Source organism: Callospermophilus lateralis, chromosome 2, assembly GCF_048772815.1.
Source record: "Callospermophilus lateralis isolate mCalLat2 chromosome 2, mCalLat2.hap1, whole genome shotgun sequence".
Taxonomy (NCBI): Eukaryota; Metazoa; Chordata; class Mammalia; order Rodentia; family Sciuridae; genus Callospermophilus; species Callospermophilus lateralis.
Window position 1 is genome coordinate 151,988,466 of NC_135306.1, and position 27,066 is coordinate 152,015,531.

At 37.6% G+C, this 27,066-nt stretch overlaps 1 protein-coding gene across 5 annotated transcripts in view; it reads left to right on the forward strand.

Moving 5' to 3' along the window:
• Positions 1 to 27,066, forward strand: part of Stim1 (stromal interaction molecule 1) — a 200,666-nt gene that overhangs the window by 101,759 nt on the left and 71,841 nt on the right. For all 5 annotated transcript variants that reach the window (XM_076846756.2, XM_076846754.2, XM_076846758.2 and 2 more), the window contains exon 2: positions 13,526 to 13,656. In XM_076846756.2, the coding sequence (XP_076702871.1) occupies positions 13,526 to 13,656 (131 nt within the window). The remainder of the gene's footprint in view (positions 1 to 13,525; positions 13,657 to 27,066) is intronic.

Sequence of the window (27,066 nt, forward strand, 5' to 3'; positions counted from 1 at the left end):
AGTTATATGATGATGGTGTGATGATGATGATAATGATGATAATGGTGGTACTGTGGAGTGAAACAGAGGTGCTTTACCACTGAGCTACATCCCTAGTCCTTTTTATTTTGAAACAGGGTCTTGCAAGTTTCTGAGGGTCTCAAGGCTGGTCTTGAGCTTGAGATCTTCCTTCTTCAATCTCCTGGGTTTCTGGGATTGCAGGTACATGCCACCATGCCTGGTTTCTCAATCATTTTTTCAACAATTGGATAGTAAAAGAATAGTGATTATTATATGGAACTGGAGTTATCACTGGGAAACTGCAGTTTTCTCCATGGTAACATTTTGAAAAAACATTAGTATATTGTGATCAGAATATTGGTATTGATATCATCCACTGATCTTGTTCAGATTTTCCCAGTTTTATATGCATTAATGTGTGTGTGTGTGTGTGTGTGTGTGTGTGTGTATGTATGTGTATGTGTATTCGATTTTTTTCTAATACCAAAGGATTCTTCCTGTCCTCATATAAATACCCTCAACTTCCTTCTATCCCCTTCACCATTCCTAACCTCACTAATCTTCATTTCTAAAATTTTGTCCTTTTGAATATGTTATATAAACGGAACTATAAAGTATGTAACCTTTTTAAAATTGCTGCTTTTTTTTTTTTAATTACTGAGGATTGAACCCAGAGATGCTCTACCACTAAGTGACATCTCCAGTCCTCCTGCCATTTCTTTTTTTTCTTTCTTTTTTTTGGTTGGTACTGGGGATTAAATCCAGGGGTGCTTTGCCACTGAACTACATCCCTAGCCTTTATTATTTTTTATTTTGAGACAGGGCTTGCTGAGTTACTGAGGCTGGTCTTGAGATAGTGATCCTACTGCTTCAGCCTTCTGGGATTGAGTTGCTGTAATTACCGATGTGTGACATTGTGCCTGGTTTGAAATTAGCTTTTTGGGGGCTCAGTATAATTTGCTGAAAAACCATCCAAGTAATTGTGTGTATCAATAATTCATTCCCTTTTTTTGTTGATTATTTTTCCATTGTATTTAAATATTGGAGTTTAACCATTTACTTATTGAAGAACACAAGGGCTGATTCTAGTTTTTGGCTATTATGAATAAATATTCTACGAACATTTTGTGTGAATCCACAAAAGATTTTATTCAGGAGAGTTATAGAAAAATTGTACTGACTTCTTTGTTGAGGATGAGTTTGAGAGAATCTAGAACACAGATAGGAATATCAGTGAGGAAACGGTTGTGGTAACTCAGTCAAGGTCTGAACTAAGTTCTTTGTGGACTGGAATATGCTTTGCCTTGAAACCTTACCTTAAGAAGTCAGATCAGGCTTGTGAAGATGAGGGAGCAGGGCTGAGAGTCTGGACTTTCATGAGGATGAGGCATTCTTCTTTTTGGATAGCCCCTAATTGAGGGGAGACATTCTGCTGCCATAGTGGAGAAAGACAGCAGTAAGGAAGAACTAGTCTTAAGCTGCTAAGTCTTAGAATGAGACTTGTGACTGCACAGTTGTTCAGTAGATGTTCTTGGCTATTCCCCCCCCCCCCCCCACCAAAAGGAAGAGGGAACAGGTATCTTTTATTGTTTGAGTAGAAGCTTATGTGGGGTAGAAAGATAACAAGATACTCTCTTCTAGTTCTGGTCTCTTGTGGAGCCTAGAAATGTGTTCTCTGGTATGCCAGCCAGCAACAGGTCTCAGAGGTTTGAGGCCCATCCTCTTGTTGCTATTGAAACTGGATACACATTGTTTTTACCCCATGTGGTGGTGTGCCTCAGTGTTTATATCATCAAGGCATTTGTCATTGTGCTGCTGTGTTTGAGACTGATTTTGGGGAGCCAGCCTCACTTCTGAACCCAGAAGTGTATGATCATAGAGGGTGTACAGATGGATTGGACATCTCTCCTAGACACTGTGCCCTTATCCCTATCTGGGAAAGTCCTTGGGTGCCTAACCTAACACTTTTAGAAAACTTTTCCCAGAAGAAAGCTGTCTTGAGTTGTCTGTAATTATGTTTTTGGTCATCTTAAACCCTGACAAGTGCTGGCTAGGGCACAAGAATGTTTGGGTCAGGCACCAGTTCTGAGAACTTGGGGTTGCTTTTGAACAAGTGTGTGTTGATTCAGTTTCTCTGGGGATGTCTTGTTTCTTGGCATAGTCAACTTTAGAATATAAAGACCTGTGGCATGCGGGCCCCTAAAACTGGAAAGCTAATCTTCAAAGTCTGTACACAGTTTTCAGTTGTCTCTAGACAAGATATTGTGTTGCCCAGTATTGGGCTAGACATGGGGGAATATGAGAAAATATCAAAGACTTCTCTTGCTGTAGTTGGTAAGATGGTAAAACAAAGGTAAAGCAAAGAATAGAGATCTGACAAATGAACAACTCACATTGGTACAGCATTTTACTATTTTTCAAAGAACTTTTCTGATTTTTTCAGATAAGAAAATTAATACTTAGGAGTAAACACTATAGAGGAAAGTTAGAATTCAAAGATTCACATTTTGCTGAATTTTTCATTCAGCAAATTCTTCTGGACATTCACCACTAAAATTCAGCATATATTTCAGTAATTGGAAAGTAGGGACAGAAGAAATCTTAGAGACCAGAAAATTATGTCTTATTTTTTCTGATTTCCAGAACTTTTGGCTAGTTCACCTGGTTCAGTTTCTAGCAAATAGCTATTTGAAAGTGTTAAATGAGTGTTGAAATAAGTGTTTCAGCATGTAAAAACTGAACCAGAGGTTAGATACTTTTAATAGGAAGGTTATAGAAATAGAAGAGCAGGCAAATAGGAAGTCTAGAAGGAGTGTGCAGTCCTGTGGGAGATCAAGAAATAGGCAATGGGAAAACAGAAGATGCCTGCCCAAAAGCCCATGTTACTGGCCTGTGTGGTGGGGACTAGCTTTAGGGGTTGGCCATTTTCTTCTGAAAGGAAGCTTCTCTTGAGATCAAAGTTTGAAGAAAAAGATATTTAGAGGAAGAAGATAGAAGTAGAACACAGGAAGGAGTGGCTTTAGTGCCTTCCTGAGGAGAGATGACTAAAGATTTTTTCTTAATCAGCAAATGATTAGATTTCATATGCTTTCAGAGAAGGTCTTCTTTTGCTTTTCTTGCTCATTCTCGCTTATATTAGAAGTATAACATTGGTACAGGCTATCCCTATACTAGGGTTTAAGTTTTTTTTTTTTTTTTTTTTCTCTCTAGTGACTTTTATACTTTGTTTCTAAATTCTAATGAGAAGGGGCCTTTGCATAGTTTTTATCAGAGAGCTAGACACTAAAGAATTTAAGTGTTCTCTCTTTGCTTCCTGAGCTCCTTCCCTCCACCACACTCTTATACCATGATGTTCTGCCTCACTTTGGGCCCAGAGTAACGGAGGAGGCCATCCATGGACTGAGACTAAAACCAATTTCATCTGCTACAAGCTATTGTTGAGGGCAGAACTGAGGAAAGTCATGGGAAGGCAGATTACAACTTGATTGGGATAGAACTGGCCAATCACTGCATAGACTTCCTTATGAGATGTAAGTGTCTATCCCAGTTGGTGCTGGTTAGTTTGGCTAACTGTCAGAACAGGATGATAGGAGTTCAGTGCAAAGTTCATGAAGTCAAAGATATGTGTGTGGTGTTTTATCAACAAGGATCAAGTGGAGTTGGATTGGTTAACAAATGAAGAAAAAATAATAAGGATGATGGCAAGATAGGCTTTGAATATGGAAGAATTTAAAGAGATCATTAGAAAAATGAATAGTGCCCTTAAATATTAAACATTCTCTTAATGAAGAAACAGTCTCTTAATCACAGAGTGTAGTATCGTATGAACACATCAGTTTTTAAATAATAATAATTATTTTTTAAGGTGGACACAATATCTTTATTTTATTTTTATGTGGTGCTGAGGATCAAACCCAGGGCCCACTCACACCAGGCGAGCGCGCTACCACTTGAGCCACATCCCCAGCCTCTGAACACGTTGTTTTGTTGGTATAAAAAATAGACATAACAACACCCCAAAATAACAACAACAAAAGAAGAATTTAAGACAAAGCTGTGAAGTTCTATCTTATACTATTTGGAAACCAGTACAAGCCAAGTTCTTGTATTTGCCCTTAACAGAAAAAAAGGAACCCAGTAGAACAACCTCCCACCTCCAACAGCCTTGTGTTGTTGGCCTTAGTAAGAGTAGTGCTAAGAAGCCCTGTTACATAGGCTTCTTCACACCTCCCAACCATAGCCTTGAAACAGGACGTGGCATAGGAAGTTAGTATGGTTTCTAACCGAAGTGTGGTCCTGCTATTACTTTGCTGGTCAACCTAGGGTAAAACACCTCACTTGTTGCCTTAGTTTTTCTCTCCAGATGTAAAATGAGTAGTGGCCCTTGATGCTCTCCAAAGCCTTTGTAATATCTTCCATTTGCAGTCAGTACAATGAGGATCCCAACGTATTGTATGTCAGCAGCTTTTGCAAGATTGGTAAGAGCACTTTGACTTTCTAGTTTTTTAATATTCTAGGTTGTATAAGATGCTGTGCTTCTTGCCCTTGGGCTTTCTTTGCTTGAGTTGTTCTCCTTTCTGCTCCCAACATCTTATCTCTGTTGTTTAGACTGTCTTATTCCCTATTACTCTGGTTTCTTGTCCTTTGCCATATTTCACTTTATGTCTTTATAATTCACATACTGTGTTCATTCTCTTAGTACTTTTTGTGAGCAAGGACTGTTCATCTCTGAATTTTTCATTCAGCAAATTCTTCTGGACATTCATTTGTTCATTTACAATTGTTTATTGAAGCCCAACTGTTGTGCTAGGATCTTAGCTAGGTACAAGGTATTGGCTAGAAGCCTGGAATCAGCTGTGAAGAAGATGGCCATGGTTCCTGCCACTGTGGAACTTAAATTTAGTGAAGATGACAGACTTTAAGCAAAGAGATGATTATGATTGTGAACAGTACAAGTGAAAAATATAGGTTATTTTAAAAAACGTTTCATGTGGACCTAAGCCAGTTTGGGAAGGAGAGTAGGGATCAGGGAAGGTTCTGTTTAGAAAAACTGTTAAACTTGAGATCAGCAGCGCCAGTCAGAGTTTGCAGATTAAGAAAAAATGAAGGATGTGTTGACACATACCTCTAATCCCAGCTATTTGAGAGGCTGAGGCAGGAGGATCACAAATTTGAGGTCAGCCTGGCTAACTTAGCAAGATCTTGTCTCAAAATAAGAAAAAAAAAAAAAAAAAAGGCTGGGAGTGGAGCACCCCTGGGTTCAATCCCCAGGACTGCCTCCAGCAAAAAAAAATTCCATGCCTCCCCCCAATTTGGCTTTTATATATTATAACCATCCATAATAATTGGGTTCATTTTGTATGTATTTAATTTTTTTTTTTTTTTTTTTTTTTTTTTTTTTTAGGTCCTGGGTATTGAACTCAGGAGCACTTGACCACTGAGCCACATCCCCAGCCCTATTTTGTATTTTATTTAGAGACAGGGTCTCACTGAATTGCTTAGGGCCTCACTAAATTGCCGAGGCTGTCTCTGAACTTGCGATCCTCCTGTCTCAGCCTTCCAAACTGCTGCCCAGCTTCATTTATATATTTTTAAAACTGTTTTATCGATTCTTTTTACTTATGTATAACATTAAGATACATTTTGATATAATCTGAAAAGCATGGAATATAATTTGCTCTAATTCATCCCTAGCACTTCCCCCTTGCCCTTTGTTTGCTAGACCTCTAACTTGATCCTTTCTATTGTGACACTCAGCACATAGTATTTTAATTGCCTGTCTTTTCCACTGTAGTAATTGAACTCCAGAGAGCAAAGACAAAATATGATTCATAATCTTTATGTCTGACTGCCCATCATAGGCCTGAAATATGAATCATGCTCAATACATGTTGTTTAAATGTTTTTATCATATGCTGACCAAAAATCTCTGACATGCAATTAAATTGCTTTTGTGTAGTACAATTGATCTTTCTGAAATTTATTTATAGTTTTATAAGTAAATTCCCTCTCTGAATTCCTCTCTGGAGGTTGAGGAATCTAATCTTGCCTTTGTCTCTCTGGTTAGCCTGCCACCCTCCATCTTGTAGCTACCTAGTGGTTGATAGCCATCAGTCAGTCTGTGCATTGGTATACAAAGAGCTCTTTGAAGAGTTCAAGGATTTTAGAAGTGGTATGTCAGGAAATGGAGATGAAGACCAAATATATGTTTTCTAATATCACAACTAAAAAATCATTCATTTTATTAAGTTTTATCCCAAGAGTATGTGCCTTTTAGTATTCTGTGTAATGAAGTAGGAAGTACACATAAAGCACATCTGCATGTATAAATTTGATTATCTCAAGGAAAAGCACTTGCGTGTTGAACTGTAAATTGAACTACCTCCTTTTTTTCAGGGAACAGTTTTTACTTGAAAGAACAACTGGATAGCCACATTGTGATTATTCAGGCTTGTTAGATATTTTCTAGAAAGTTAATCAAATAAATATTTTCCCTAAGAAAAACAACTGATAGTATTTGTTGCCAGTGATAAACTCCAACTTGTAAGTGAAAATTAGATTTTGGAGAATTTATATCTGTCACTATGAGTTTGACAATTTCCCTGGACTAAAAGCTTTCCTGATTAAATAAGTGGTGTGGTGATATTAATAATTGTGATTATTTTGATACTATCTAAATAAAATATGTCAACATTTGGAAGCTCTGCATAACTTAGTGAACCAATAGTTTCCAAATGACTGGTAGGTACATCATGTTACAAAATCATGCTTATATAAAGATCCATTCAAAGTACAAGATAAACCAATGAATTTCAATGTTTATAGTTTCAGATTGCACACTTCAGCTAACCTGTAGTTAACGTAACCATAACTTCTTGTCAAGCTCACAAGTAGGATCAAAGAAGAATAACCATAATTACCTGAAAAAGCTATTGAAATACTCCTGCCTTTTCCAACTACTTATTTGTTTTGATCTTCAGTCAAAACAATGCAGAGTAATAGAGTAAATGCAGAAATGAGTATATAGACTATCTAGCTGACTTCTATTAAGCTGGATATTATAATGATTTGTAAAAACATTAAACAATTTTATCCTCATTTTTTTCAGAAAAATGAATGAATATGCACCAGGATTGATTCTAGGAATGCTCACTCACTGAGCCACAAACCCAGCCTTTTTTTTTTTTTTTTTAAAGATAAGGTCTCACTAGTTTGTTAAATTGCTGAGGCTTCACAATGGAATATTACTCAGCATTAAAAGAGAATAAAATTATGGCATTTGCAAGTAAATGGATAGAGTTGGAGAATATCATGTTAAGTGAAGTAAGTCAATACCAAAGGCCACATGTTCTCTCTGATAAGTGGATGCTGATCCACAATGGGGAGGTGAGAGGCAAGGGAAAAATGGAGGAACTTTGGGAAAAGGAGGATGGGGTGGGTAAGGAGGGTGTATAGGGGCTGGAAAATGGTAGAATGAGATGGACATCATTACCTTAGGTACATATTTGACTGCACATATGGTATGATGCTACATCGGGTACAACCATAGAAATGTAAAATTGTGCTGCAGTTGTGTACAATGAATCAAAAGGCATTTTGTTGTCATACATACGTAATTAAAATAAATAAATTAATAATATAAACAAATAAAAAATTGCTGAGACTGGCTTTGAACCTATGATCTTCCTGCCTCAGCCTCCTGAGCTGCTGGAATTACAGGTGTGTGCCATTGTACCTGGCAAAAATAATTATTTGTAAAATGTGTTATTTTATATTAGTTAGAGATTTATTATTCCAAGATCAATTAATAATATAAAAATTTCTGGGTTCATTTTTATTATGGAAAATATCAAATAATTCTTTGAGATTTAAAATCTTTAATTATATGAAGGAGTACTGACACCAAAAAGCTTAAAAACCTGGGCCTATGTTATTCTTTTTGCCTAGAATGCTCCCTTTTTTTTTTTTTTTTTCAGGAGAAATTATACATATAATTGTGAAGTTAATACTTGGATTATTCATTAAAAAAATCAAAATGACAAGCTGGGCATGATGGCATATGCCTGTAATCCTAGTGACTCAGGAAGCTAAGGCATTAGGATCACAAGTTCAAAGCCAGCCTTGGCAATTTAGCGAGGCCCTCAGCAATTTAGTGAGACCCTTTCTCAAAATAAAAAATAAAAACGGCTGGGGATGTGGTTCAGTGGTAAAGTGCCTCTGGATTCAGTCCCCAGTACCAAAACAAAATATTTACTGAATATCTTATCAAGAACCTTAATTTTTTTCTTGCTGCTGGGGAAGTGGTCGAAAACCACTTTTGTGAAGATCATATTCTAGTGGGGATTAGACAGTTGCTTTATAGTATAATAAATGTTACCAGTGATAGCACATAAATGTGTGAGAGTTCAGGCTAATGTCAGAGTCTTATACTTGCCCACTCAAAGGAGTGGTCACTTTGATTGATCTGAACCACCCATTTGATTCTTAGTGTGACAGGAAAAGTGGCTAAAGCAAAAGATGGGAACTGTTCACTTACTGCTCTGGGAGGAAAGGATTCTGTAAATGGATTGAATGTCAGCTTTACATCAGTCCCTCTTCTACATGTTTTAACAAATTCAGCTTTACTTAATGTTCATAAAAACCTCATGCAACAGAGTTTGCTAATGATAAATTGGAGGCTCAAAGAAGTTAAACAATTTGTTCAATATTATATGGTATGTAACTAATGAAGATGGGATTTTGACTGTGTTCTGATTGTTAGTTCAGGGTTCTTTCTTTGAAGTAATAATTCATTGCTAAATGAGTGGATCTTCTAAGATATTTTCAGATGGCTGTAGGAAATCTTGATGGGCTGGAATATATAAGCAGTAGAAAAAGACTCAGGAAGGAAGGGAGATGACTTAGGAAATGCTTGGTTGAAAGAGTTATTTGTGAATTTTGGCTGACATAGTTTTTCTGGTCATGGTTCTATAGCCATATGGGACATCAAGCTTTGGTACTCTCTCAACCTCAATCCCTTTAATCCTTTTCCATACCAGATGATGCCAGCAGCAAAGGTCACCTGTTTGATCAGGTTACAAACTAGAGCCTGCTGTTTGAAGCACATACTTCTAGACCTATCATAGACCTTTGGGAAAGGCACTGGCTGACCCTGGGCCAGCGGTGTCCAACTTGGAGGCCCCCAGTCCTTGGAGCTTGGTAAACTATTTCCATTATTTTAAAAAGCCTACTAAGAGCAGTGCTGTACCTCTTAGCTTGCAGATGGATACAGGCTAATGAAATGTTTGGATTTCTTTCCTTTATGTTAGAATGTTGTCAACAAAACATGATTTAAGTGTGTTACCTATTATCTTCTGTTATAGGTTCCAACAAAATATGACCTATGGGCTAAATCCAGCCTACTGCCTGTATTTTTGTAAAAAAAAAAAAATTCATTAGAACACAATCTCATTCACTTATGTTTGTCTGCGGATGCTTTTTGTGCTATAATTTGGCAGCAGAGACTATATAGCCTACAAATCCTAAATTGTTTATAGTGTAGTCCTTTATAGAAAGAATTTGCTAGACCCCTAACTTGACTCTTTTTATTGTGACACTCAGCACATAGTGTTTTAATTGCCTGTCTTTCCCACTGTAGTAATTGAACTCCAGAGAGCAAAGATAAAATCTGATTCATAATCTTTATGTCTGGCTGCCCAACATAGGCCTGAAATATGAATTATGCTCAATACATGTTGTTTAAATGTTTTATCATATGCTGACCAAAAATCTCTGACATGCAATTATATGTGCTTTTGTATAGTACAAAAATAGGGGCAAGAGAGGGAAAGAATTAATATTGATTATGCCAATCTCAGTGTGCTTTATCTGTGAACTGGTTAGTTAATACTGTTTGTAATTTATTGGGTTGATAAATAGTTTTTCTGGAAATGGGTTCCAAGAATGAAAGTATGATGCCAGGAATTCTTGTGGGTGAGGAAGTTGAGAAACAATACCTCAATCTTTGGCTGTATTCTACTTTCTCCTTCAGTAATCTCCATCCCACCCCCAATCCAACCTGGCAGGACAAATAGAACTTAAGGTTACATAGAGATATTTCTTTTGTATGCTTATCTTATTCTTTTAATTTTATAAAACAATTTTGTGTTCTTACCAACATTATCATCTGGCTTCCAAACGATGAAACCAACCCAAAGCTATCTGACTACTGTAGTAAAAAGGCCATCAGGTTAAGTGCTGACATGGGAGTCAGCAGACCTCGGTTCTTGCTGTGGCTCTTGAGCGGTTTTTTGACTTTGGGCACATCATTTAACATCTGTGAGCCTCACTGTTCAACATATTTCATTTGAGTCACATCTGTGATTCTTTAAAATTTAATATTTATACTTCTCCTTTATTTTGAAAAGGATTTGGACAACCAGCAAGAGATAGTAAACAGATAAGTAAACAACTAAATGGATCATGGTGTTTTAGTGCCTTTTAAAGAGCTTAGTATCTTTATTTGTCCTTGCTTTCTCCTCCTGACAATATTCCTATTACCTGGGAAGTCAAAGTCTTTTTTCTTCTCCCTCTCCCTGCTTTATTTTGGTATGGGGGATTGAATCCAGAGATGCTCTACCACTCAGTGACATCTCCAGCACTTTTTATTTTTTATTTTGAGACAGGGTCTCACTAAGTGAGATCTAGAATTTGGGTTCCTCTTGCCTCAGCCTCCCAAGTTGCTAGGATTATAGGTGTGCGCCACCAAGACTGGTTCTTTCTTTTATCTTTTTTTGGGGTGATATATAAAGAACATTTTGCCTAGGAAGTAATAGTCAAGATCCAAGTCAAAAGGAAAGACAGATTTTAGCACCTAGGAATTGGAGGATATATACTAGAAACTTGAGTCAAAATGCCTTTTTTCAGGCCAGTTTCCTGATACAGACCTGAAACTCAGGAGGCTAAGACTACCAGGTAGTTCAAGGGCAGCCTCAGCAACCTAGTGAGTTCCTGTCTGAAAATAAAAAATAAAAAGCTCAGTGGTAGATTAGTGGTAGAGTATTCCTGTACTACAAAAGAAAAAATAAGTCTTTATTTCTTTTTTTTTTTGAAAATTTATTAGTGAATTATAGTTATATATAATAGAGGAGAATTTCCTTTTTTGAGTGATAAAATGTCAAGTTTATCTAATTTCACCATTGATATTAGAATCATATTTTTCTTTTACCTCTAAAATGAAAACAAAGAAATAAGTCCTAATTACTATTACTCAGCTTTTTGTCTCTAAAAACCTTTTTCTTTTTAAAAAAATTTCAATTACTTTATTTTTTATTTGTTCTAATTAATTATACATGATAATAGAATGTATTTTTGATACATTGTACACAAATGGAGCACAATTTCTCCTTCCTCTGGCTGAACATTGATGCACTCACACTGGTAGTGTAATCATACATGTATATAGGGTAATAATTGTACATTTCAATCCCGTTCTTTCACCTTCCCTCATTCCTCTCTGCACAATCCAAAGTTCCTTCATCCCCTTTCCCCCTCATTATGGATCAGCATCCACTTACCAAAGAAACATTTGGCCTTTGGTTTTTCGGGTTTGGCTTATTTTGCTTAACATGATACTCTCTAGCTCCATCCATTTACCTACAAATGCCATAATTTCATTCTTTTTTAAGACTGAGTAATATTTCATTGTGTATATATACCACATTTTCTTTATCCATTCATCTGTTTAAGAGCATCTAGATTGGTTCCATATCTTAGCTATTGTGAATTGTGCTGCTATAAACATTGATGTGGCTTTGTCACTGTAGTATGCTGATTTTTAAGCCCTTTGGGTATAAATCAAAGAGTGGGATAACTGGGTCAAATGGCAGTTCCAGTCCAGGTTTTCTGAGGAATCTCCATACTGCTTTCTAGGGTAGTTGCCCCAATTTGTAGTTCCACCAGCAATGTATGAGTGAACCTTTTCCCCAACATCCTTGTCAACACTTATTGTTGCTTGAGTTCTTGATAATTGCCATTCTGACTGGAGTGAGATGAAAAATTTGAGTAGTTTTGATTTACATTTCTCTAATCACTAGATATGATGAACATTTTTTTATATGTTTGTTGATCAATTGTATTTCTCTTCTGTGATGAGTCTGTTTAGTTCCTTAGTCCATTTATTGATTGAGTTATTTGTCAGTTTTTTGAGTTCTTTATATATATCCTGGAGATTAGTGCTGTATGTGAGGTGCATGTTGTAAACATTTTCTCCCATTCTGTAGGCTCTCTCTTCATGTTATTGTTTCTTTTGCTGAGAAGAAGCTTTTTAGTTTGAGTCCATTCCATTTTTTATTTTATTTCTTGTGCCTAAAAGCCTTTTTCAAAAAATGAACTCGAGGCCTGGAGAAGAGAAGTGACCTCTGTGGTTACATGGTGGAGCTAAGTCTAGATTGGAGCCTCTTTTTGCTGTGTGTATCTATTATGGTACATGTTTTCCAGAGTTATAAGAGGTGTCATGGAAAGAGCTAAGGGGGCCTCTGCCCTTATGCTGGTTTTACTGCTGCATGCTATGTGGTGGTAGGCAGAGGAAACTGCTTTCCAGACCTCCAGAGTTGTTGTATCAGATGAGCTTGGGATCTTTAGATATTTAGTAGATAACTTGCTGGATGTAACTATCTATGAGAAGGCACAAGGTATGAGAGATTTTACTAATTGGCCTGCAGCTGGCATTTTATGTACAGCAATGACAAACAGGAAAAGTATGCATTATTCATATATGGGGACTAATTGGCTGTTGTTCTATTTCTGGAAAGATTGTAATAATTTATATTTGTTTATTTGACTGATTTAAAAATGGTATCTCACTGTCTCCCAAACTAACAAGTGAATTACAACTCTGGACAGAGAACATGATGGGAATGTGACCTTTGAATCACCTCTTTAAAAGCCCCCTGTTTTGCTGGGGATATAGCTCAGTTGGTAGAGTGCTTGCCTCACATGCACAAAGTCCTGGGTTCAATCCTGAGCGTGACAATGGAAAAAAAAAGTCCCCTGTTCTCCTAGATGGGCAGAATCACAGTCTCTGGGGCAGGAGTCCCCTGTGTTTCTCCTTTGCTAGCAAAGCAATAAAACTTCTTTTTCCTTTTTTTAAAACTCATATCTCAGTGGAATATGTATTTCTTTGATTACTAGTGAGTCTATTTTTTTTTCTTGTGTTCACTGGTTATTTGTATTTTCTCTAATTTGTGAGTTAGCTTTTCATGTTTTTGTCTAGATCCCAGTGTACTCATAGTCCTATGTTAGACTTAACTTCCAGGAAGCTGTTAGGATGATAAAGCACCGTCCCTGTGTCAGAAAGATCAGCACATTTTCCAGGAGACAGTTAAAAGGCTAGATGATATGCTTCTGTCACTGTATACATGGTTGGTTATAAACTTTTGTGATACTAGAAGCTAAGGATACTAGAAGCTAAGGATGCTGACAAAGGTGGGGGATAGATGCTGAGTGGCAGCTCTGAGTAATGTTGTCTCTTGCTTTTCCTATACAGAGTTCTGCCGGATTGACAAGCCCCTGTGTCACAGTGAGGATGAGAAGCTCAGCTTTGAGGCAGTCCGCAATATCCACAAGCTGATGGATGATGATGCCAATGGGGATGTGGATGTGGAAGAAAGTGATGAGGTGAGATTTCTCACCCTGCCATGACTCTCTTCTCTTCCTGTGTCAAGATATCCTTGAAAACTTTCTAGACAGAATGTTCCCTATGAAGAGGTGTTCTCTGCGTTTTTGTTTTTTTTTTTTCCCTCTAGGAATTCATTCTCATCAGGAGAGGTGGCTTTCAGCATAACAAGCCTTCAGGAGCCAGCCTGGCAGAGTGCAGGCTTTATATCTGTGTCTACACCTGGGTGGGTTCCCACCTGCCCACTGGCTAGATGGGCTGATCTTTGCAGTTTCCCTGGATTCTTAATGTAATCCTGACATACATAAAGGCCATCTGTGCTTAGCTTTGTGTTGGCATGTGGAAAAGAAGGCCAAATAGTCATATTCTGTCATCTGGGAATTTATATATATTTGGGAAGACATAAATCTTAGAAGGTCATTCTAAATTTCAAGTTGTAATTGTTGGGAACCAGTTAAGAGTTTCAGGTAATAAGAACTAGAGGAATCTCTAAATGGAATAAACTTTGTTATTGTTTTTCTTTAACTTTTTATTTATTTAATAAACTCTGTTATTGTTTCACCTTTTGGCATTACTATGGCTCCAACTCAATAGAGCCCAAAGTATAAGATTGTTATATATGAAAATATTTAATGAAAGTTTCTTGATTTCATGCACTAGTGAAGTTACCCTGTTATGCCATATCTTTAAGAGAGAAAATGTACATTATGAGGGAGGAGGTAAGATGTCTGAACTCCCTGAGATTTAGTCTACCTTTGAATTTTGAATTCAATTTTGGATCTCACATCATCAGAAGGATTCAGAATAGTAAAAGACTGGCAGAGAGGAGTAACATGATGATGAAGAATATAGAAAGTATGAAATAAAAAACATTCAACTTAGTTCAGTAATGTCAATTGTGTCTATTATGTATGTGCCTTTCACTGTGCTATGTATGGAGATGGGACAATAAATAAGACAGACACATTCTGTCCTCATATAATTTACAGCCTAGTGAAGACACTTTAGCCTGGAGAAGAGAAGATTGAGGTAATGTAATTTCTATCTTTAAATACATAAGAAGTAGGAAAAAGTCAGATTTTTTTTTTTTTTTTGGTATCAACAAAGATGTAGAGGTAGTAAGAAACATGGTGTTTTTTTTTGGTTAGAGAATTTATGGTAGAAAACCACCAAAGAGTTGGAAAGTGGGGCCCAGGAAACCAGGCAGAGATATGTGTACCTGTACTTGAGATATATGTGGATTATTAAGCAAGGGTAAAAATCATGATCAAAGTTTCTGATTTTTTTTTAATCATATTTAGAAGTGACCTTCAAAGGATTAAAATTTCATTGATCTATGTTGAGAATAGAGCCAAGTTCCTGGTAGGGAAGGAGACTTACAGATGTTCTGATTACTGTCCTAGGGCATTGCCCCAGGACTGGGGAATGGAATGCATAACAGTTAAGAAGGTGATGTAATCCAAGATCTACATATTCTTGGATATCTTTGTAATCCACTCCTCCTTTTTTTTTTCCAGTTCTGCTGAATTGCTTTGTCAATGAGGAAAGGAATAAAATGTTCTTTTTAGAGGAATGTTACCACAACAAAAAACTCATCAGCACAAACTGTTCCAAAATAACACCAAAGCTGTCACCCCACTCTTCTCTGCATCAGTCAGGAGCTGTTCTTTTTCAGCATAGCTTCTGTATTGCCTTGGCTTTTCCTGTTCTCCCTCCAAGGCTAAGGCCTCTAGTGGTTAGAGGCTCCTGAAAATCTGGGGTTTCACAATCAATCACAAGCTAAGTCCTTGAGAGAGAAAGTAAAATGTGGGTGCTTAACTCGGTCTAAACATATGAGACAGTATTGGAATTCAGGATCTAACTAGAAAGTTGGATAGATAACTCAGGGCTTAGAATGTCAGGTAATGGATGATGAGGCATCATGGATGAAATGCTGTTGTGCTGGCCATGTTGTGCTGGTTGATGTTGGTAAATTTCTCAGAAAATATAAAAGGAACTGAAGGATTTACCTCAGTGCTAGAGCTTTTAAAATTTTAGCCATTTTTGAATTAAATCGTTTTTTTTATGGATTAATGTGACCAGAACATTAGTTTTCTTTATATGAATTAAAACATGTCTTCAGGGGCTCTTACACTATTACCTCAGCACCTAGATTCCTATATGTATTGTACTTGCTTCTTGCAGTCCACCTCCTCTCCACCCCCCCTCCCCCGATTGGCACTAGGGATAGAATCCAAGAATACTTTACCATTGAGCCATATCCCCAGCCCTTTTTATTATTTATTTTAATACAGGGCCTTATTAAGTTGCTGAGACCTTGCTTCAAACTGGTGATTCTCCTGCCTTAGCCTCCCTAGTCGCTAGGATTACAGGTGTGCGCTGCTGCACCCTCTTCTGTCTCTTCTTTGATTTATTCTCATTAGCTAATTGATATATTAACTCTACTGTGAACTGTAAGATTAGATTTACAGTAAACTCAGCAGGCATTTTATAAAATATACATAATCATTTGGTAGGGGGCAGCTACTTTGGCTGTTTAGTTGCTATTTTTTTTTTCTTCTGGATAGCGGAGGCTGTGTATTATGGGCCCTTCGGATGAGCAAGAGGGCACTATTGGTGATGGTGTCCTTCTTGTAAAGCTGGCAGGAGGTTCCATCATGCTGGCAGTATGGAAATTCATGACCTGTCTTCTATTCTGAGTTCTGGTTGGACACTGCCATGGGCAAAGGATTTGTCCATGGGATAAGCTGTCAGATTGTTCTGATAGTCTTGAAAGCAGTGTTATTTTCTTTTCTGGAACCCACATGGAAAATTAAGGCATTTATTTGGCCACTAAAATAAATTTTTATTGAATACCTATTATGTGTCATTCATTGGTTGAAGGCTAGGAATTTAAAGTAAACTCAGCAGGCATTTTATAAAATATAAATATAAATATATTTACATAGTGTACTAAAGAAATAAGATTTCTGGCCAGGCAGATGGTGTGTGCCTGTAATCCCAGTGACTCTGGAGGCTGAGGAAAGAGAATTGCAAGTTTAAGGCCAGCCTCAGCAACTTAATGAAGGCCCTTTTTATTTTTTAGAAAGGGCTAGGGATTTAGGTCAGTGGTAAAGCACCCATGGATTCCATCTCCAGTACTCCCCCTACCACACACTAAAAAAAAAAAAAAGTTCCCAGCACAAATAAAGAATTATCAATACTCAACAAGAGAAAACAAATAAATCAATAAAAAACAAGAAAAGATTTGAACAGAGATTTCAACAAGCGAGATACATTGGTGACAGTATTACTAGCCATTAGGGAAATGCAAACTAAAACCATAATGAGATTCTGCTGTACAGTTATTAGGATGACTAAATCTTAAATGGACAATACCAAGGGCTGGGTGAAGAAAAGGAGCCACTAGAACTCTTACTGATGGGACTTCAAGATGATACAGTCATTCTGGAAAAGTTTGACATTTTTTGTGTTTTTTTGTTTGTGTTTATGGTAATGGGGATTCACTCCAGGGGTGCTCTGCAACTGAGCCATATCCCTAGCCATTTTAAAAACTTTATTTTGAGAGCGTCTTGCTAAGTTACTGAGACTGGTCTTGAACTTGTGATCTCCTGCGTCAGCATCCCAAATTGCTGGGATTACAAGATGTACACTACCATGTGTAATCAATATTTTCTTATAACCATAACTTACTATGTGTCACAGCAATTCTACTTTTAGGTATTTAGCCCTATAAAATTAAAATTTATATTCACACTAAAATACATACATGCATGTTTATGACAGCTTTATTTGTAACCTCCCCAAACTGAATATAGTCCATATGTCCTTCCTTTGTGAATGGATAAACACGCTATGGAAAACTACTCAGCGATACAAAGGATTGAACTGTTGGTGCACACAGCATAGATGAGCCTCAAAAATTTTATATCAAGTGAACGAAACTAGTCTCAAATAGTTTTGTCCTATATGATTGCATTATACGACATTCTGATAAAGGCAAAACTATAGGGATGGAAATTAGGTCTGCTACTAAGGATTAGGAGTATAGGGAAGGTCTGAATAGAAGGTCAGCATGAGGGATACTTTTTTGTTTTCCTGTGTCCATTACATTGATATAACTATGTATTAAAATGTATAGAACTATATGCACACAAAAAAGTTAATTTCATCATATATTAACTTAAAAAAGTTTCAAGCATAATACCTGCCATATAATTCAAGCTCAATGAATGTAAGTTACTTTATTCTGTATTTCCAGGAAATTGACATATATCTAACTGTTGTATTTTTATGTTTGTATGATTGATGTGCTTATCTCACCAAATTGTGAGCCCCTTTAGAGCAGGGACTGACCTTATTTAGTTTGTCTCTGTTTTCTTCAATGACCAATATATCCTATAACAAAATATGGGCTTAATCACTGTATTGAATGATTGACCAGTGTCACTATAGCAACATGGATTAGGCTGAGGTGGGTGTTCAGAGCAAGGGAGATTTTCATAGATTTTTAAGTAGGATGGGTAAGTAGCTGTATGAGCGCAGGAAGCTGCACAATCTACTTAAGATTCTAGTTTCTGTGATGTCTGATATGGATGTATAACAGAGTTAATGCCTTCTCTTCTGGAGACAAACACACATGACTCTCCCTCTTACCACCTATGCAAGCTTGGTGAAATTACACAATTTATGTCAGCCTGTTTCTTCATTAGCAATTGGAATAATAATAATGATAGGTACCTTATAAAGTTTCTGTGAACCATAAATAATGCACCTGGTACAATGCTTGGTAACAGTTTTTATTGTTATCATAAGAAAGAACATATATTTTGATGCAAACAGTATTGTGTTCAAAACTTGGCTATATCACTTACTACCTTAGGCAAATAATTTCACCTCTCTGGGCCTTGATCTTTTTATTGGTACTGGGAATTAAACCCAAGGGCACTTAACCACTGAACCACATCCCAGCACCCCCACTCCCTTTTTTAAATATTTATTTTTCAGCTGTAGTTGGACACAACACCTTTATTTATTTATTTATTTTTATGTGGTGCTGAGAAGCGAACCCAGGGCCCCGCATGTGCCTGGCAAACACTCTACTGCTGAACAACAACCCCAGCTCTACCCCAGGTCCTTTTTGTTTTTTATTTTGAGACAGAGCTTTGCTAAGTTGCTTAGGGCCTCTTGAAGTTGCTGAGGCTGGCTTTGAACTTGAGATCTTCCTGCCTCAGCCTCCTCAGTTGCTGGGATTATAGATGTGTGCCACTATACCTGGTGATCTTGATTTTTTTTTTTTAAATTATTTGAGGAAAATAACTGCTTGCAAGTTTATTGTGAGAACTTAATGTTTGCAAAACCCTAGGCACCATTCCTGGCACATGATGTGTACTCACTCTGTTTTTTTCCCCTCAGCATGATGGTACAGTGAGGTTTGGCCTATATAGCAAGAATTCCAAATTAGTCTTCCCATCATTCCATGGGACTACAACATTCAGGTATGGGAGCTACCACAGCAGTGTGGCTGATCTGATGAGGGCCAGGATACTGCATCAGACTGATAACATTGTTCTAAACATGGATTGTTGTGATGGTTTCACACTTCTGTGAATATGCTAAAAACCATTGAGTAGTATGCTATTAGATTTTATAAAAATCTTAAGAAAATGAAAGTATTGCTACTTTGATTGGAGTGGTGTCACCTCCTACTTGCCTTTCTATAATCCAACCCTTAAGAATCCTTAGGACTCAATAACACTTTGAAAGCCTTATTGATTTTGGTCTGTATTTCTCTTACCCCCAGCTTTGACAGAGAAGCCTTGATGCTTCCAAGTCTGAAGTATCAAAGAGCCCTATTTTGCTGAAAATGAGGTTGCTCTGTTTTTGGGTGGGTATCTATGGCTTTTGAGAACACCAGACTGATGAGTCCTAAGACATTCTCTTTGGAAAAATTTTATTCTTTTTCCCTCCATACCTCCTCCCTCCCTCGCTTCTTTCCCTCTTCTTTTTTTATAGTTGACCCTGTTTCTGAGGAAACAAATGTCAAAGAAGCTGTAAGATTACCCAGGTTGTAATTCCCTTTCACCCACATACCAGTGTCCTGAATCAGTTTCTTGACCCTTATCTTATGGAGCACCATGTGGAGAGTCATCAAAGACAACAGGCTGAGTTGTTTTGGTTTTATTTTTCCTGGATTCACCTTTGTGTTCAGGGCCTCCCTTTGATTCCCACTGCTGCAGTATCACTCCCAGGCACCATGTTGGCCTAAGGGAAGCAGAACTTTCCCTTTTGTTTCTGGAACCAATTCTGAACATTGATTTTCTTTGCATTCCCCCTTCTTTTTTTCTGCTTAAAATTGGCTACATGCAGATTAACTTCTGTATAGGTTTCAAATAGATACATTTCTGTTGCTGCAGCAATTCTTCTTTGACCTTAGTTTGAAGGTACCTTTTTGCTTTTCTTCTTTTCTAGCTCTCTACCTATATCCTGGTGCAATTACCATCCTATCTCCTACTTCAGTGTAATAATCTGAGCTGTAGCCTTAATCCAGGACAAGTATAGATTAAAGTCTTCTCAGGTACTTGGGACAGAACAGAGATGACCAAAATCATGACATTATTCTTCAGGTGAAACCTGTTCCTTAAGCTAAAGAAATTTCCTCTCCCTTCATCTTTCTTGTAAATAATTATAGGGAAGTTGTCACATTCACCTACCAGGAATGGCTCATAGTTTATGGGCCACAACTTCCATTGAGTCCAAGTTTTTTGGCACTGCTTTTGGGTTTCTTAGAATAAACTATTTGGAAACTGACTTTTTAAGATCTGGGATGTTGCTGTGTGCCTAGGCTGGCCCAGAACTCCTGGGCTCAATCAATCTTCCTGCCTCAGCCTCCTGAAGAGCTGGGACTACAGGCATATGCCACCAAGCCTGGCTTGGACATTGAGTTTTTATATTTCTTTATTTAGCCTTATTGGGGGAGAGTGAACACAGGCTCTCACACATGCTAAGCAAGTGCTGTACCACTGAGCTACAATCTTGAGCTCTAATTTTTCCCCCGATACTGGGGATTGATCCTAGGGCCTCATGCTTGCTAGGTGAGTCCTCTGTCACTGAGCTACATCTCCAGCCTGGACATTGAGTTTTTAAAAGTCTAAGTATCAGCTTTGGAATTCAGGTCCACATTTTATAATAATAGCTGTAGGGCCAAGTAGTTTGGAGTTTTACTTTCCTCATCTATAAAATTGAGATGAAAATAAGAATCTCTTTGCCACTGGCAAGCCCTCAGACTAGTGAGAGAGGTATATGTATAAATAGCCAATGATAGTAGCACATTTTAAGGGCTGGTAGTAATGGCATTCATAGGAACTTGGAGCTTCAAGAGGAATAAGGGCGTGGTCTAATATGTGCAGGTATAGCAGAAGATACATTGTCAGTTGGCACTCACACAAGGATGCTAGTTGCCAGACAAGCTGAGCTATGCAGCAGAGAGAGTAGGCATAGTTTACAATCTGTCCCATTGCCTTAGCCAGATACAGGATGAGGCAGCAGCTCCCCCAGATGGTATTCCTCATGTTTCCAGGAAAACCCAGAGGGTGGCTTGTTTTGACAGACAAGGAAATTCCTTCTCACCAAGCAGGCTGTTGTTTTGATTCCTCCCCTCTTTGTTGTGCAGTCTGCTTTGTCTATTCTGGATGGCAGTCCTGTTGATGACAGGGATTAATTACATTTGTAAGGCTTCTTTGTATGTCTGTATATGTCTGTCTATATCTTTGTATTTCTTTGAACATATAAGTCATTTTTTGCTTGTTTTAGATACATGTCTTTCTGAGTTTTGATATTTCTTTGTGAATGACAAAAAGTGGAGGAAGGGAAAGAAGACTGAGCCAAGGAAGTAGGGGCTGAGAGAAAGCCCACAAACCAGATCAGAGACCAGGGAGAAAGGTAGAGGCAAAGAGTTAGGCCTAATGCAGGACTTTGAGGTAAAAGCAGAGCCAGATAGGTAATAGGAACCCAAAGATACTGTTAGTCTAGGCAAGCTCTGGGCTCTACAAAATGGGAGGCAGAATGCAAGGGCCAGGAATGGTCAGACCATCAGAGAGAAAAATTCTACTAAATTTCTGACTCTTCCTATCCAAGGAAGAATAGGCAGCTGGCTCCCAAGGCCCTGCTTGCCTTTGTTTGTTTGTTTATTTTTTATACTGGGGATTGAACCCAGGGACACTTTACTGGTGTAAAATAAACATTAAAAGAGCCACACCCATAGCCCTTTTAATGTTTATTTTAAGACAGGGTCTCACTAAGTTGCTTAGGGCTTGGCTGCATTGATAAGGCTGGCCTTGAACTTTTCTTTTCCTCAGCCTCCCAAGTTGCAGGGATCACAGGCCTATGATCCTGGTTCCTGTTTGCCTTTAGGTCTAATTGGTGTTTGTGTTTGTTTATTTATTCAAATCTCTGTTCATATTTGTATCTGTATGTGTGTCACATTCAGTGTACTTTATGGTATTAGGAAGAATTGGTTCCCAGTGGAATGTTTGATTCACTTGTGGATTAATAACATTCTTTTTATTTATTCTTGTGTTGTTTTCTCCTTTTTTCCTTATCCCTTTTCTCTTCCTTCTACAAATTTATTTAGTGTCTGCTCTGTGCTGGATGCTGGATGTGCAAAGACTAATAATAATAAGGCAAACACATTTCCTCCCTACAAATATCTCACATATTATTGAGGCAGAAAGACATACATGTTCAATCCTGGTAAGTTTTATGACAAGAGAAGAGTTCAGTGTGCTCTGGAAATATAGAAGAGGGAAGGTAACCCATCTGAGGATTTCAGAAAAAAACTACTCAGGAGAGATGATGCCTGTGATGAATTTTGGGTGATGGGTAGGAGTTAACTTGGTGAGAGAGCTGAGAAGGATATACCAGGTGGAGGGACAAATATGATGTCTTTGGGGATTTATGAGTCAGTGGTTCCTTTTTCTCCCGCCCTGGTATGGGGAATTAAACCCAGGGTCACTTAACCACTCAGCACATTCCCAGCCCCCTTTTATTTTTTATTTTGAGACAGGGTCTCACTAAGTCTTCCTGGTCTCAAACTTGCAGTCCTTCTGCCTCAGCTTCCAAGTAACTGGGATTATAGGAGTGTGCCACCACACCTGTTATTTCTCTTTTCTTTCTTTCTTTTTTTTTTTTTTTTTTTAAACTTTAGAATGTAACAGTTGAGCATGGAAGGAGAATTTGAAGATGAAGTTTGAAATGTAGGTATTAGGCAGTTTTGTGCTATACTGAGGAACTTGAATTTTGTCCCCAGAACAATGAGCTAGAAGTAAATAGAATTGGTTGTAATTTTGACTAAAGGTATGTTTGGAGTAGGCTTTGCAGAAGAGGTGAAACGGAAACTTCATTTTAAAACATGAGCTGGAGTTTACCAGATAAAGAAAGGAAGGAGAGCTTTTTAGGAAAGGAAAACATTATGAGTTAATGTGGGAGGCAAAAAATATGGCAAGTTTGGGAAATATCCGTAGGGAGGTGTCTCCGAGAATAGTTCCTTTATCTGTAAGATAGGACACCAGTAAAATATACCTTCAGTGGTATATATAGTAGGTGGTGTGAGGCTCAAAAAAGATATTTGTGAAGAATCCTTTGCATACCACAGAGCTATGCACAAATATCACTATTATTATTACCCACTTTCTTCATATTTCCTTTAAGTGTCCAATAGCATTAGGCCTTCCTGTGTCCATGCACATGGACATGACCTTAACAGTTCATCACTGACAGGGTGAGGATTATTACCTCTTTCTTCTAGCCACTTGACATCTTGAGAAAGAGTAGCTAAGATAAGAGGTTCCTTGGACTCAGAGTTGGAGTGTTGGTTCATTCAGGATAAACCAAAATAAAGATTATGAGCCCTCTTGCCATGGGACCCAAGTCAGAATATTCATAAATTAAATATTGATAAGTTAAATATTAATTAGTTAAATATTCATAAAGCATCATCTGCATTGGCATCATGAGATATGGGACCATTGCCTTAAGTTTTTTAATTTCTCCTCTTATAACTGTGAACTAGGCTGCATTTTACAGGCTTAAGATGATATGGTGGTAAGCATCAGAAATGGAATTTGAGTCTGTATCTGTGAGAGTATTTTTCTTTTCTTTCATGTATATGTTGGAGGGCACTGGGGATAAAATTCATTGGCACTCTACCACTGAACTATATTCCCAGCTCACTTCTTCTTCTTCTTCTTCTTCTTCTTCTTCTTCTTCTTCTTCTTTTTTTTTTTAAATTTTGATACAGGATCTTGCTAAGTTGCCTAGGCTAGCCTCAAAATTACAGTCCTTCTGCCTCAACCTCTTGAGTTGCTGGGATTATAGGCATGGCCACCATGTCTGACTGAGACTGTTTTACTTATATGACACTTCATAAGCTTTCTGATATCTTTGGGTAAAGAACAAGTTTCTTGGTTAGATGAGAATGGAAAATTGTGAGATCGAAGGCAATATGGGGTTGGAAGAATTGGAGAGAGAGTTGCTGGGCTTTTTCTTGGAGATTGAGTATTAGCCCTTTCCACCACATAGAATCGTGCTTTTTGCCTTCTAGGACAGGGTCTCTTTTATATGTCTATTTCACATAGGTGCTTCCAATATGTCCGGTTAATCTCTATGTCCTCAGTTTCTAGCACAGGACTTGTCATAAAATAACTACTCAGTAAATGCTGGTTGGGCAAATGGATGAAGTGTTTCTTATTAAAGGTTTCTGGAATCCCTAACGTTTGTATTACTCATTTCTGTATCCTCAGCTGTTCACAGCTATCTGTACTAGTAGGAGAACTTTGTCCATGGCAGCAACTTCACCTTTTATTTTTCAGTACTGGGATTAAACCCAGGGGTGCTCTATCACTGAGCAATTTTTTTATGGGGGGTGGGGGATTAAGCCAGGGTCACTTTACCTGAGCTACACCCTAGCCCTTTTATATTTTTATTTTGAGACAGGGTCTTGTTAAGTTACTAAAGGGCTTGCTAAGTGCCCAGAACTGTCTGGCCTCAAACTTGTGATCCTCCTACCTCAGCTTCCCAAGTTGCTGGGAATAGGGGCCAACACCATTGCACCCAGCTTCACCTCTCCTTTTATTTCTTTATTTCCAGCACCTAGTACATGAAGGTACAGAGAGTCCTACTGAGATTGATGATAAAGTTCAGTTTTTTTGTCATGAATGATCCTCACCATGGCACTGGGTCCATGACACAGGTAAAATTCTAAAGCCAGCATCTGTGGTTGCGGTTTGCTAGGTATCTAGCGAGAATGGCAAAGAATAGGAAACTCCAACATTTAGTCTTGCAAACTATCAGGAACAAACTATATAAACTAGCCAAGGACTACTGGATGGAGAACCTTTGTCTTATGACAAGAGGACAGAAATAGATTGCTAATTAGAATAGATGTCCCCAGAGAGAAGAAAACATTTTCTTAATTGGGGTCAATACTGCCACATTTACAAAAGATGAATATATAGCACTGTACAGAATGCACAAGAAAGGATATTTACAAAAACTGATGGTTCAGAGGGCATTTCTGGCATGATAGTTTCCAATTCCATCCATTTACCAGCAAATGCCATAATTTCATTCTTCTTTAATATTGAGTAATATTCCATTGTGTATATGTACCACATTTTCTTCATCCATTCATCGTTGAAGTTAACCTAAGTTGTTTACACAACTTAGCTATTGTGAGTTGAGCTGCTATGAACATTGATATGGTGGCTTTACTATAGTATGCTGATTTTAAGTCCTTTGGGTATATGCTGAGGAGTGGGATAACTGGGTCAAATGGTGATTCCAGTCCAAATTTTCTGAGAAATCTCTATTCTGCTTTTCAGAGTGGTTGCACCAATTTGTAGTTCCTCCATCAACGTATGAATGTACCTTTTCGCCCTATGTGCTTGCCAACTTTTATTGTTACTTGTATTCTTTTTTTTTTAATTACAGATGGACACAGTACCTGTATTTTTTATTTTTATGTGGTGCTGAGGATTGAACCCAATGACTCAAATGTGCGAGGCCAGTGCTCACTGAGCTACAACCCCAGCCCTGTTACTTGTAATCTTAATAATTGACATTCTGATTGGAGTGAGGTGAAATCTAAGTGTGATTTTAATTTGCATTTCTTTAATTGCTAGAGATGTTAACATTTATTCATGTATTTGTTGATTGATTGTATTTCTTCTTCTATGAAGTGTCTGTTCAGTTCATTTGCCCACTTTTTGATTGGGTTATTATTATTATTTATTTATTTATTATTATTTTGTGTTAATCTTTTTGAGTTCTTTGTATGTTCTGGAAATTAACACCTTATCTGAGGTGTGAGTGGCAAAGATTTTCTCCTATTCTGTAGGCTCTCTCTTCACACTCTGGATTGTTTCTTTGCTGTGAAGAAGCTTTTTAGTTTGATACCATCCCATTTATTGATTTTTTAATTTTACTTCTTGCACTTTAAGAGTCATGTTGAGGAAGTGTTGGTTCCCAAGGAAACATGTTGGGCCTATAGTAATTGCAGAGTTTCTGGTCTAATATCTAGATCTTTGATCCACTTTGAGTTGAATTTTGTACAGGGTGAGAGATAGGGGTTAAATTTCATTCTGGTACACATGGATTTCAAGTTTTCCCAGCACCATTTGTTGAAGAGTTTGAATTCTCCAATGTATGTTTTTGGTGCCTTTCTATATATAGTATGAGGTAACTATTTATGTGTGTTTGTCTCTGTGTCTTCTATTCTATTCTGTTGGTCTTCATGTCTGTTTTGGTGCCAATACCATGCTGTCTTTGTTACTATAGTTTGTATAGTATAATTTAAGGTCTGCTATTGCGATACCTTCTGCTTTGCTTTTCTCACTAAAGATTGCTTTGGCTATTCTGGGGCTCTTATTTTTCCAAATGTATTTCATAACTGCCTTTTCTATTTCTATGTAGAACATTTTTTTTTATTTCTTACATACATGACAATAGCGGAATGCATTTCACAGTATAGCTAAAGCTAAATAGCTAAAGCAGTTCTAAGCAGGAAGAGTGAAACAGGTGGTATCACCAACACTTATTGTTGTTTGTCTTCATAATAGCTGCCATTTTGATTGGAGTGAGATGATATCTTAGAGTAGTTTTGATTTGCATTTCTCTGATTGTTAGAGATAATGAGCATTTTTTCTTCATATATTTGTTGATTGATTGTATATTCTTTTCTGAGAAGTGTCAGTTCAGGTCCTTGGCCCACTGTTGATTGGGTTATTTGTTTTTTCGGTGCTTAGTTTTTTTAGTTCTTTATATACCCTAGAGATTAGTGCTCTATCTGATGTGTGAGGGGTAAAGATTTGCTCCCAGGATGTAGGCTTTCTGTTCACCTCACAGATTGTTTCTTT